General features: G+C 37.4%; 1 protein-coding gene across 2 annotated transcripts in view; it reads right to left on the bottom strand.

Annotated features, from left to right (window-relative positions):
• Positions 1-5,939: 5,939 nt before the first annotated feature.
• The window catches only part of LOC123533026 (Ca(2+)/calmodulin-responsive adenylate cyclase-like), a 160,829-nt gene continuing 153,756 nt past the window's right edge, over positions 5,940-13,012 (bottom strand). For both annotated transcript variants that reach the window (XM_045314679.2, XM_045314678.2), the window contains exons 20-21: positions 11,976-12,100; positions 5,940-10,166 (exon numbers count right to left, since the gene is read on the bottom strand). In XM_045314679.2, the coding sequence (XP_045170614.2) occupies positions 7,134-10,166; positions 11,976-12,100 (3,158 nt within the window). In that variant the 3' untranslated portion in view covers positions 5,940-7,133. The remainder of the gene's footprint in view (positions 10,167-11,975; positions 12,101-13,012) is intronic.

The raw sequence follows: 13,012 nt of genomic DNA, 5'->3' as shown, positions 1-13,012 counted from the left end.
TGCAATGAATCAAATTACTGCCATTTGCATATGAGTTAAGTAGCACTGGTGAATACTGAGGCAAAATTTACAAATAAGCAACTACTTGCATTAGAATACATCAGAAAACAGAAAAAGTATGGTTATTTTGAATTCTCTATATTTAATCTAAATGAATTTAGCTCCACTTTTCGAAGAATCGGCGTCACGATTTAGTTAAGTTTTGGTTTAAACAATATTTTATTCAACAAATACCACGTGATTACAACATATGTTACAAAAGCAAAGAATCGAGTCGTAGGCAATACGCTTTTTTAGAAACTCGTTCCCGAAACCTGGTACATACTAAATTACAGTGACAACAATTAATTGTAAAATTAATGCATGCTTGCAGACATTTTTAGAAGTTCTGAATTTGGAGTTGACTGTATACTAGTAAATTGTGGACATGAAATAGAAATGTGATATTTAATACGTTTTGGACTATTGGGAAAAAGCCGATTAATGTTTAAGTTAAATGAACATTACTGAAAAAAGAGAGAGAGAAAGGGGGAGTGAGTGAGTGGGTGAGGGGGAGAGAGAGAGTTTGGTTGCTTTGGGGGTTGGGTTATTTGTAGGATAGCAAGGATTGGTGTTTGCAAGTCTTAAATGAATCTCCTGGTTGTATTCTTGAACGTGAGAGAAGACATATATATTGATTTGAGAACTATTTGCATCACCAAATAGGAGGAGTGATAATGTAATGTTTGTTTTTGGGCTAATTTTATCTTGTAACTGTATTCGCAGCCTCTGGTATCGAAGACACTTGAGAAAGTAGTGGTGCGTCGTTTCAATCTCCCCACATAGACAACGAGGGCTGTTAAAAATGTTTTATGAATAGAGGTGCTCATTTAATGAGCTACAGTGTGTTCTTAATCTGGTATGGAGAATTTGGGACTTTCGATCACTAAAGTAGTAATGGCATGGTACCTTTTTTACATCCGTGTTAAGTGTACCTTTAAAGCTATTGGGACTGGGAGCTTGTCTATGTTCAGTGGGTACTAGTAGTTGGTTCCAATCAGATACTGTTTGAGGCAGAAATGATTTAGGATAGAGTTGTGTGTTACAATGTATAGGTCTGAAGTCTTGGGCATTTCATAGGTTGTAAGTAGTAGTGTTCCCAACAAGATAAGGTGCTAATGACGATAAATAAGATGGAGTGAGACAGTTTGACATTTTATAGAAAAGAGTAAGCTTTTGTTTCCTTCTTCGTTCTTTCAGAGGTTGGAAGCAGGTCTCTTTGTACAGATTGTGGAAGGAGGCTAATTTTGTTGTCCCTGATATGATTCGAAGGGCTTCCAGTGGTATCTTTTCTAGTTCGAATTCCTCCTAGGTAGTAATGTTGTCCCAGACGATAACATTAGAGTACTCGAGAAGGGGTCTAATGAAAGCAGTATAGATGGTTTCTAATGATTTTCTATCCAGAACAAATTTAAAGCTCCTCATGATGTTTACCCTCTGCCATGCCTCTATCTTGATGTTTTCAATATGCTCATGCCAGGATCCATCGTTGGCAAAAGTGATACCAAGGTGTTTATGAGATTCTACCTCTTGAATTAGAACGCCATTCATTGAAAATGGTGGATGAAAAGGTTTGTGAACTTTATGAGATAGTAATAGAGATTCTGTTTTAGATGGGTTGAAATCCACAAGCCAGGTATTCGCCCAGTTGGAAATTCCATCAATATCAGAGTTTCGTGTGATTGCAGTGTTATATGGATTATCAACGACGACTGGTATCGTCTGCAAAGAGGCGAATATTTTATAGAGTTGATGTCATGGACAATGTCATTAATATATACAAGGGAGAGTAGAGGACCGAGAATCGAACTTTATGGGACGCCCACGTTTACAGGTAGAATATCAGAAAAGACCCCTGAAAGGACCACTAATTGCATCACAGAACTAGTTAAGTAGTTGACCAGCTATACCTGTTTGTTGCAATTTATGAATGAGACCGCGATGCCGAACGCGGTCAAATGCCTTGAAAATGTCACAGAAGACAGCACGTACCTCCTTTCCTTCATCTAGAGCCTGACCGGATGTATTATAGATGGAGATAAGCTGATTTGTAGTGAAATCATTGGGAACAAAGCTGGATTGAAGAGATGTAATAGTGTTGTTTGCAATATAGAAGTTGAAAACGTGCTGGTGTATAATTCGTTCAAGAGCTTTACTGATAGTGCTTATAAGAGAAATTGGTCTGCAATTTGAAACTATCGTAGGGTCATTTTTCTTGAAGACTGCACAGACGTGTGCTAGTTTCCACTGGGAATGTACAGTTTGTAATGATTTGTTGAAGAGATGACTGAGAGGATGTGTTAGTTCTTGCGAAAGTTCTTTTAGTATTCTGTTGTTTATGGAGTCTGGACCCGATGCCTTACCTGTTGATATTGATTTTAGTACTGATGTTACTTCTTGTGGTGTTATTTCAATGTTGTGTAACTGTGGTGTGTCTATATTTCTGTTTGCGTTTAGAAGAGTTTTATTGTTATCGTTAAGTTCTGTCTGCGAGTGAAAAAATGTTGTTCGGTAGATTTGCTTTGTCTGTGTCTGAAGTTACATTATGTCCCGTTGTCATTAAGTGTTTGTATGCCTGTGATTTTTGTCGACTTTGAAGTGAACTGTTAGGGTGTTTTCCAGAAGTCTGCTGGAGTTAACCCCTCTGTTTTTAGTTTATCTGCGAGTTTCACTGATAAGTTATGTTTGGCGTTTCTTAGGGGAGTTGTTGTTTTGTTTCTGGTTTGTTTGTATGTTTGCCAGTGTTGTGGATTATGCGATTTTGTTTTGCTTTGTCGTATGCTCTTTCGCGTTTTCTGAATTGTTTTCTTATCTCGTTGTGGATCCATGGTGGTGATGACTGTCTTATTGCAACTATTTTGTGAGGAATATGTTCTTTAGTTATTTTGTTCATAGTATCTGTAATGTTGCTAGCATATGTGTCAGTGTTGTCGTGTTGGAGGGTTTCCCAGGGAAAGCAGGAAATGTCTCGCCTAAGGCCATTGTAATCTCCACGGTTAATCTGCCAAATCATCCTCTTATAGGTTCTAAGGTGTGGTTTAGTAAAGTCAATGCAACAGAAAATAGGACAGTGTTACCGCGTGTTCTGATGGTTAAGTTTTGTATGTAAGCTGGTATCTCAGTGAACCTTTTCCAACTTAAATTTTTTGGGTTATTTTTTTATGTACGCTGGTATCACAGTATCCACTGATGGGAATGGATTGAAATTTCACACACTTGTCTGGAATCTCAGCCACTACTTTGGTGAATGAATTTAAACTAATACAACACTCTCGTTTACTTTGATGATATGACATGCAATGCACAGGCCCCATAATTCAGTTAGCATTTTCATAAAGCTTTGCCCAATTTACAACATAGCATTTTTGGTACAATTTATTACATCATTAAGCATTACAAGAGGAATGGTTATACGACTCAAAATTGTTTCATAACGAACATCATATTTCAAAATTTATATACTTGTAGTGTGACACGTATATAATGTTCTTTTTGTCCATTTATTATTTATTTGAGTTCATCATCTGACAATAAAGTAAATGTATGTTGAACGGAACAGCGCTATAATTGGCATCTCGAGTCAAGATGCAAAATTTATATATGGTGATTTTCATTCGAGAGAAATAGGTATATGTTATTACCAGTGATTTTAAATTTGTTCACAAATAGAGAACAATGAGTGTTCTCTATCTTTTGTTTTGTCGGAGTACTTATCATCAACAGTAAAACGTTTAGCATGACTCGCAGTTTAGACTGATCTGGAAAACGCGAGTATCTTCTTTAACCGATATATCGTGCATTTACATGATTCCAGCGTGGGCTATCTATAGACATATTTTCATTAAGTGCCGAGTAATCACAATCGCTCTCGTTCCAACTTAATAACCGCAGCTTAGCAAATTATCAATGAATTTGTAAAACAAAACAAAATCGGCTGTCGGACATGATGGGTAAGAACTACAATGGCACCAAGGAAAGAGTCATATATGAGGGACAAATTTGACCTTTGAGCTCCATTTTGAGCTTGACCATTGACCTATCGAGCTGGTTTGTGTGCCCTCTACATCATCTTATCTCCACATACCTATATGCTAAGTTTAAAGTCAGAACAGAACGGACGCACAGACAGACGGAAAGACGCACGCGCCATAACATAACACGTCCTATTTTCCAAACGGGCGTATAAAACGTTTAAAAGCATCACGGCAAACACCGTATGTTTTAGTAGTGTACAGTTAGAATCTAGTTGCAACTATTTATTTGCACGACCGTGATAAACCGTTAATGGAGGAATTTTTCTTGCAGTATTAGTCATAGCACATGAAAGAGAGTAACTAAATAGAAATCTATGCGTACTGGACAACGATTAGGGTTATTTGGGTCTTGTTGCTGGTTAAACACAAAAGTTTAAAGCTGGTGTACAACTAATATAACATTTGTTTACATCATCATACTTCAAAACGTCCAAAAACTATCTCTTTCAGTCAGGGTTCCTTTTCCTGGCCTCTCCATTGTCATTAAACAAAAAAGCAAACTATTAAACTGTGTCACAAATTTTTTATTGAAATAAACACCAGCTTTAGCAACAATGTAAATATGCACCAAATAAATATCAACATTCTTACTACATTCTAGTACTCACAGGTTGGAAATATCTTTACATCAAATACAAACATATCCTGAACATGAAAAAAAAATTACCCTTTTACACAGCTTAGTTTTTTTATGATCTGAAACACCCTCTCTGCTAACACTTAACTGGATAAAAAGCGCTTATAATATTAAAGATCTGAATAATGCTTAAAACGAGAATCATTTAATATATAATGCAATTTTGAAATATCTAGTCTTATTTCCCTGGCCTTAAGCGGGCAAAGAGTACGTATCGGTCGAATGTGATCGGAATAATTTATCTTGAAAAATATTATACGAATTCTAGCTGCACCGCCGCAGCATCTGAGAAACTTTGTTCACTACGTCTATAAAACTTGTGGTGCAGGGTAGAGTGTCAAGGCTGAAAAATAATTAAGAAAGCTAGAAAAATCAAGCAAGTGATTTCGTTGTGCTGAAATGCAGCCCGTAGTGAAAGCTAACCAGAAATCGCGCCTGCATCTGTCACGTTTTACTTCCATCATTCGTGGAAGTCTTTTACGTAATCAGACTTTAAATAGGTGTGGAATAAATTATGCATTTATCATTAAAGATGAGATATACATGAAAAATATAAATTTCGAATCTACACGCTTCTCGTCAATATTGGCCCATTATTACTGTTGTCACATGACAGGAAACCTGGATACTCTAAAAATTGTAAACAAGTTTGGTTGAACTTCTTATCTGCAATCTGACTTAAGTACTTGATCTTCTAAACGAAGATCTGAAAACGACATTCACATTCGTCTTTGTATATTTTGGATTCAGTATTGCTATTTTATTTTATCATAGATGAATGTAAGGTAAAAAAATGTGCATCTTCCAGGTTTCGACCGACTGTGTTACAAGCAAGTGCATACCGATGATACGCTATTGATCATTATGTATAGTTGTAATTAAAAAGTCAGCTACAGTAGATTGCAAGATGTGTAAGTTTACTATTGGTAGCGAAGGGTCGTAGAGGCAATGAATAGTCGTTCTCGATCTATGCGTGCGTATAGGAATCTTAGTCGATTCTTTCGTAGAGTTACGTTTTGCTGAAAATTATGAATGGTAATTACTACTATCTTGTATTATTATTATGCGTGTTCGCTGGTTACAGATGGTACGTGATTTAAATTAATTGGTGGAATTTTGGATCGCCAAGGTTAGGCAGCCAGAACTGATTCAAACATTAAACATACATGCCAAATCATCGTTCAGTATGTGTCTTTAACGAGAAAAATAACAACAGACAAAATGCAACATCGTTTTCCAATCAATAACTATGTTAAGCTTCTATTTACTTATGAAGCAATACATTTGCGATGTACATGTTATGGTGACTATGAAATCTTGGCGACTGAAATGTTACATTTTTCTTGAAATAAAACATGGATGGAGTGACTTTGTCTGTGGGGGCCTCACATTCGGCATTGTGATTTATTAAATACTCGACTACTATCATTAGTACAAAAGCAACATATATCCACTACCAAGCCAGGAAATTATTATGGACACCCACATGCAAGGCGTGTTTTTAAAAGTTATAAACACGCGGACCTGAAGATCAATATTAGATTAACCTCGGACTTGTATCGTTTCATTTGTAATGCATTGTAATGATTTTTTTAGTTTTAAGGGATTTGTTCACGTTTTTTAATTTCTTCCTTTACACAAAATTTGATTTTAATTCAAAATTATCAGAGAAATGTCATCCAGTACATAAAAAATTGGTAAAACCCATTTATAACTATTCTCTTACAAGTAAAGAAATAATGCAAGAATTAATACTGAAACTCACATATACCAGGAAGTGTATCTTAAAGGTTACTTCAGGAAAATGGATGTTTTAACTTACTTTGAGGGAACCTGGGAACTTTAAAAACGAACTTTATTCACCACTTTCTAAAATGTTATCCTACACATGAATATAGCCATCGGAGAGGAAGAGGAAGGGGGGTCATTCAGTCGATTTTCCCCCGACAGGATCATTACTAATTATCATAAAAATGTACATTGAAATAAATAAAAATAATAACTCCTAAACATTCAATTATATACATCCTCATCAAAGATATTTGCATCCTCACTTATAATATATTTATATATGCTTTGCACGAACAGATACAATAGTTTAAACCAAACAAAGACACATTTATAAAAATTAAAAGCATTATCTACTCTTTGGTATAGTAGGATATTTGCATGAAATTGTCAAAAATGGAAGACACTATTCTACCTGTCAGCTTACTTTCTTCCTTTTCTTTCGCTACAAAGCCCTTTTTGTCAGCGAATTAAAATTTATTTCGTTACAACTTTCTATTCTTTTCCGATCGTTTTTCCTTTTCGTAGATACTGTACTGAATATTTTCTTCTCGTTACACTTTTCATCTTTTTTTACCTGGCTACTTTTTGTTTCGTTACAATTCCCAGTAACTTCTTTAATAACTTTCTTTTTGTTATACTTCCGTAATTTTTTTCTTAGGGAACACAGGCAATGGTGGTAGGTCAAAGCTGTAATGATCACTTACAGTCACATTGTCAACATTTACATCATCAAATAGATCAATGTCCATATCACTCACGGGATCTGGATGAAAGTAGTCCTCATCGCTTGTCATTCCCGGACGATAATTATCATATTCAGATTCATATGCAGAAGACCCCGCCTCAACATTCAATGCCGGATCACTCCGCGACATTTCACTACCCGAGTCGACAGAAGACACACTAATACTTTCAATACCCAGTGCATTCCGCCCTGAGAAAAAGGGCAGCATGTATGCGTGCATAGATGGTAAATCATGTCTGTATTTTGGGCTACCACAAGTTGAAGACTGATTAGATTGGTTATGATCCTCTCTGTCACTTGGTATATAGTCGAGACTTCTGCAAAATCTAGGCGGTATTGTGTAATTATTTCGTCTTTTAATTTGGTAAGGGTTTATTTCATTCTTATCCCTCTTACCACCTTTTGAATTGACTTTATTCAACCTGTCGGATTCTTTTAATTTCCCCTTGCTAGACTTGTTTCTGATTGCACCATTTTCTTTGACATTGTCAAAATCACTATTAGCACCATTTAGTAAAGGCTCATACTCTGTGAAACCTTTTGTTTTTATATTACCAAGATGATCAGCGTCATCTGAATCCAAATCCGACTCATCATTTTCACCTAACAAGTCTGAATGTAAGTTAATGTCAAGAGAAGGGTGATCATTGGCTAGTTCTTTGAGTAGCTGTGTCAGTGACGTAGATTCAGCTGTCATGAGCGGAAACTTTGGCGTCTGCTGTCCACGTGGTATGCTATTTATGGTATCACTTGAGCGCGAAAGATGGCGATAACGGTTTGGGAAACTAAAATCTGAGTTTATCAGAAAAGACTTTAAGTGATGATCTGGGTTTGATATTTGGCGAACGTATGCCGGTCTTGCTAGTTTTAACTCTATCGGTTGTAATAACACCACTGATGAACTTTCACTCTGTTGATGAGAAGCGACGGATTCATCATCATCAGAAAATGAACTTACGTTATGATTCTGCTCGTGTCTGTTTTTTATGGGTATTGGAAGGCCTCTTGGCCTTGCACGTGGACTAGAATTACTTCTTTTAACTTGAGGCACAGACATTCGATGCTTAACCCTGTCCTTTGCACTATCGGAAGGAGAGCGCTTAAGAAGAGAAATGAGTTTTTCTTCTTGTTCTTCAATATCTTGAGATTCTGGAGGTGGCGGCAAAAGTGACATCATCTTTCCGTCTATACTTGCTACTAGAGGGTTCCCAGAAGTAGGGGTCAAGGTTGACTGGGAACTGTTACTACTATGGCGCGAGCCGTCTGAAATTCGCCGCGGGTCAGGAGGAGTTGGACGTGGCGGAAGCCTTGTCAAAGGTTTTTCCTGTTCCGTTGTATTTAAAGGCGTTTCGAACGTGTTCGGAGTGTTTCTCTGTAGATTTTGCGGAGTATTTTGTTTTGAGTATGTCTCTCTAAGCGGTGGTGTTGGTATTGGACTGTGGTGTGGAGAAGTCGATGCCGCAATTGGCTCTCGGTACACTGCAGTTACAAATTTTTCTTCACATGCATCTCCTGGTGATTTGTTTTTGTTTATAACACTGTAAGTTGCTTCATTTGGAACATTGTTTTGTACTTTGGTATGTCTCAAAGCTGGCCGATTAGGCTGGGATGGATTAACTACAGTTCCAAGTTCTTTTAGAACATTTGAACGTTTCCTTCTTTCTTCGGGTGGTATTTCATCGATGCTAGCAAGATCGTTTTTCAAAGCATGGTTGTTATAAAAGAAGAAATTGTTCGGAGGATTGACACTTCGTGGTGACTGGCAAGGCGCAGGCTTTACCGGACTAAGTATCGGGTTTGCAACTCCAGCCTGCACCAAGGGAGTTTCCTGCATCATAGGCACAATTGGATTGCTCACTTGATACGGAACGATTGGACGACCGTGTTCAGAGTTGTATCTATTCTGAGTGTATGGGTTGTTAGTTAGATTTTGAGTTTTGACAGGTGTTAAACTATCGTAATGTAAATGTGCACATCCAAACGAATCTCTATTTTTGGCTGGTAATGGTGGTGGAATTTCATTGTTTAAAGACTTTCTGCTACTTTCATTGTCCAAAGGATTACTGGCTGTCCGATTTACATCCTTCTTCTTCTTGTGCTTAGAATGTTTGTCATTTGGTTTTACCTCCAGCCCAACTTTTAGACTATCAAATAAATCATTCTGTATCGCTCTAGAATTCCTTTCGTCACTCTCGTTCATTTTTAAGTTTCTAAAATGTACTGCAGGTAACTCAGGCGAGTCCACTCTCATATATGTAGAAGAAACTTCCGATGGTGGACCTTGACTTGAAATGCAATTTGTTAAAGAATTATTGCTGAGTTTTCTTAAAGGATTTCTCGAATCCCTCGGACTTTCAATATTATTTCTCCTTCGGCTTAGACTACCAGGAGGTGTCGGCATACTCATTTGCATATCTATCTTTTGCGCGTGTTCCTGTTCATATGCTCGTACAATTCCACCAGGTGACCTTGGTGTTGATTTAAGTGACGCAGACGGGGACTGTGGAACAACTGCAGCAGCCGTCACTTGTTCATTTGCATTCTTTTCTGTTGAGTTAACTCGTTGATTAGGGTGTGTTGGACTAGGATGACTGGTATTTGAACAGCTGTGCTTTCCATGTTTGCTGTCTTGTTTTGACCCACTTTTAGTTGAATCTGATGATGCCTGTCTGTGGAAGAATCCATGACCTTTCGAGCTACCGCTAGAACCGTGTGGACTAGAAGGTTGCTTGGATTGTCCCTGACTAGATGTGTTTGTACCCTGAATAGCTAGTGGTGGTTTTGGATTTGGGAGACCGGTTGCTGCTTTTCTACCGATCAACCAATATGTTGTCATTTCCCCCTTGCCTTTAACCTTTACTGTTCCTCTGCATTCAAACTCATACCAGTCACTTAGCGCTTTCTTAACATCCTCTGTTGTCTATAAATAGTAACAGAAAAACACAATGGCTTAGAACTTATACATATTTTACATATGTAGCAGAAACTTGTTTAAATTACTTGATTACATAAAACGTTTAAAGTACTAAAACTTCTATTATTTGTAAAACTATCTTCAACAAAACTGAATGTATTAGATTTGAAGTATGAAATTACTTTAAAATACATATACATGTTCACTAAACATGCGCTACATTACCAGTATTAGCAATAACACTGTATTTGATTCTGTGAATAAAGATCAAATGTAAATTAAGACCACTACTTGCCTGTACCAAAAGTGATATTTATAGACAGGTGTGGCTGTTATCAACAACTACTTTAAAATGCATAATTTTGATCTTCTGTCGCAGCATTACAAATGTATAAATCCCGTTTTTTCTGTCCTTGCAACTCACCTGTATCATTCCTTGATTTCTTCTACTGTTCTTGTGACTCACCTGTATAAATCCCAATGTAGTGTTCTTGAAAGTAACCTGTATCAATTCTGTTTTTGTACTGGCCTTGCGACTCGCCTGTATAAATCCTTGTTTTCTTGTACTGTCCTTGCGACTCACCTGTATAAATCCCATTTTCTTGTACTGTACTTGCGACTCACCTTTATAAATACCATTTTCTTGTACTGTCCTTGCGAATCACCTGTATAAATCCCTTTTTATTGTACTTTCCTTGCGACTCACCTGTATAAATCCTTGTTTTCTTGTACTGTCCTTGTGACTCACCTGTATAAATCCTATTTTCTTGTACTGTACTTGCAACTCACCTGTATTAATCCAATTTTCTTGTACTGTACTTGTAACTCTAATATATAAACCCCATTTTCTTGAACTGTTCTTGCGACTCGCCTTATAAATCCCATTTTCTTGTACTGTCCTTGCGACTCACCTGTATAAATCCCATTTGTTTGTACTGTCCTTGCGACTCACCTGTATAAATCCTTGTTTTCTTGTACTGTCAATGCGACTCACCTGTATAAATCCCATTTTCTTGCACCGTACTTCCGACTCACCAGTATAAATCCGATTTTCTTGTACTGTCCTTGCCACTCACCTGTATAAATCCCATTTTCTTGTACTGTCCTTGCGACTCAACTGTATAAACCGCACTTTTGTACTGTCCTTGTGACTCACCTGTACAAATCCCATTTTTGTACTGTCCTTGCGTCTCACCCGTAAAAATCCCATTTTTTTTGTACTGTCCTTGCGACTCACCTGAATAAATTCCATTTTTTATACTGTCCTTGCGACTCGCCAGTATAAATCCTTGTTTTCTTGTACTGTCCTTGCGACTCACCTGTATAAGTCCCATGTTCTTGTACTGTACTTGCGACTCACCTGTATTTATCCTATTTTCTTATACTGTCCTTGTTACTCACCTGTATAAATCCCATTATTTTGTACTGTCCTTGCGACTCGCCCGTAAAGATCTTTGTTTTCTTGTATTGTCCTTGCGACCCACCTGTATAAATCCCATTTTCTTGTACTGTACTTGCGACTCACCTGTATAAATCCCATTTTCTTGTACTGTCCTTGTGACTCACCTATATAAATCCAATTTTTTGTACTGTCCTTGCGACTCGCCTGTATCATTCCTTGATTAGTTGTCCTTGCCTTGCGAATCGCCTGTATAACTGCTTGTTTTCTTGTACTGGTCTTGCGACCGCCTGTATAAGTCCTGTTTTTCTTGTACTGGCCATGAGACTCACCTGTATAAGTCCTTGTTTTCTTATACTGGTCTTGCGACTCACTAGTATCAAACCCGTTTTTCTTGTAACGTCCTTGCAACTCACCTGTATAAATCCTGGTTTTCCCGTACTCTCCATTCGACTCGCCACATTAACAGTGTTCCCCCAGATATCATATTGCGGCTTTCGTGCACCAATCACACCCGCCACGACAGGACCAACATTTACTCCTAAAATAAACAGGGGTTTTCCTAATTTGATGAAACTTACAAAGTAAATTAAATAGTAACTGATATTATTATAAAGATATAATTTGATTTATTATGTAGTTAAAAAAAAAGAAAGAAAGAAATACCTCGGTATAATGAATGGGTGTGATTACATTACACTTTTAATAAAGACAGAGCTCAGTATAGCTTATAATAAACTGTAAGTTATCATGACAATAGCGTTCGAAAGTGACTTATATACATGTACAAGCGCAGCCACATAGAGCACGAAGTACCTTCTCTACCAGTGTTGATACAGAGTGATTTGACCAGACAAACAGCGCGAAAGAAAGCCCCCAACACAGACAAGGATTAGACATAGTATGTCCGGCTAATGAAGTCTAGCTCTTTTAAAAAGAAAACCTGGTTCTTTAACGTGGATGTCTTTTAGCAGTGATACATGATACCCGGCCACAATGCGTAACAACCTGAATCAATCTGACTAAAGTACATCTCCTATTACGCTACGCATAGGATCTAAGAACGACCTATTCATAGCCTCGTTCTGACGAACCTTTCGCTGGCCAATCAGAGCTTAACTTACAACATTTTGCAAATCTACCCGTAGCCTTGACTTTTGATATTTACAATTCTTATGTCGTATTGTGTCAAATAGCCGGTTAGCTCAGTCGGTAGGCCACTTGCTTAGTAAGCATGGGGTCCCGGGTTCGAGCCTTGGAATGACTGCACATTTTTCTTACTCTTTGGCATTCAAACAAGTCGTCTGATTGATTAAAATAAAAATAGCAATACTGGAAATCCAAAATATACAGAAGACGTATGTGAATGGGTCGTTCACAGATCTTCGTTTAGAAGATCAAGTACTTAAGTCAGATTGAACCTGAATAGGATATACTACGAATAGCATGTCAG

The sequence above is a fragment of the Mercenaria mercenaria genome, chromosome 11, assembly GCF_021730395.1.
Source record: "Mercenaria mercenaria strain notata chromosome 11, MADL_Memer_1, whole genome shotgun sequence".
In the NCBI taxonomy this organism is placed as follows: Eukaryota; Metazoa; Mollusca; class Bivalvia; order Venerida; family Veneridae; genus Mercenaria; species Mercenaria mercenaria.
Note: the sequence above shows the minus strand (reverse complement) of the source record. Positions and strands in the feature narration are given on the sequence as shown.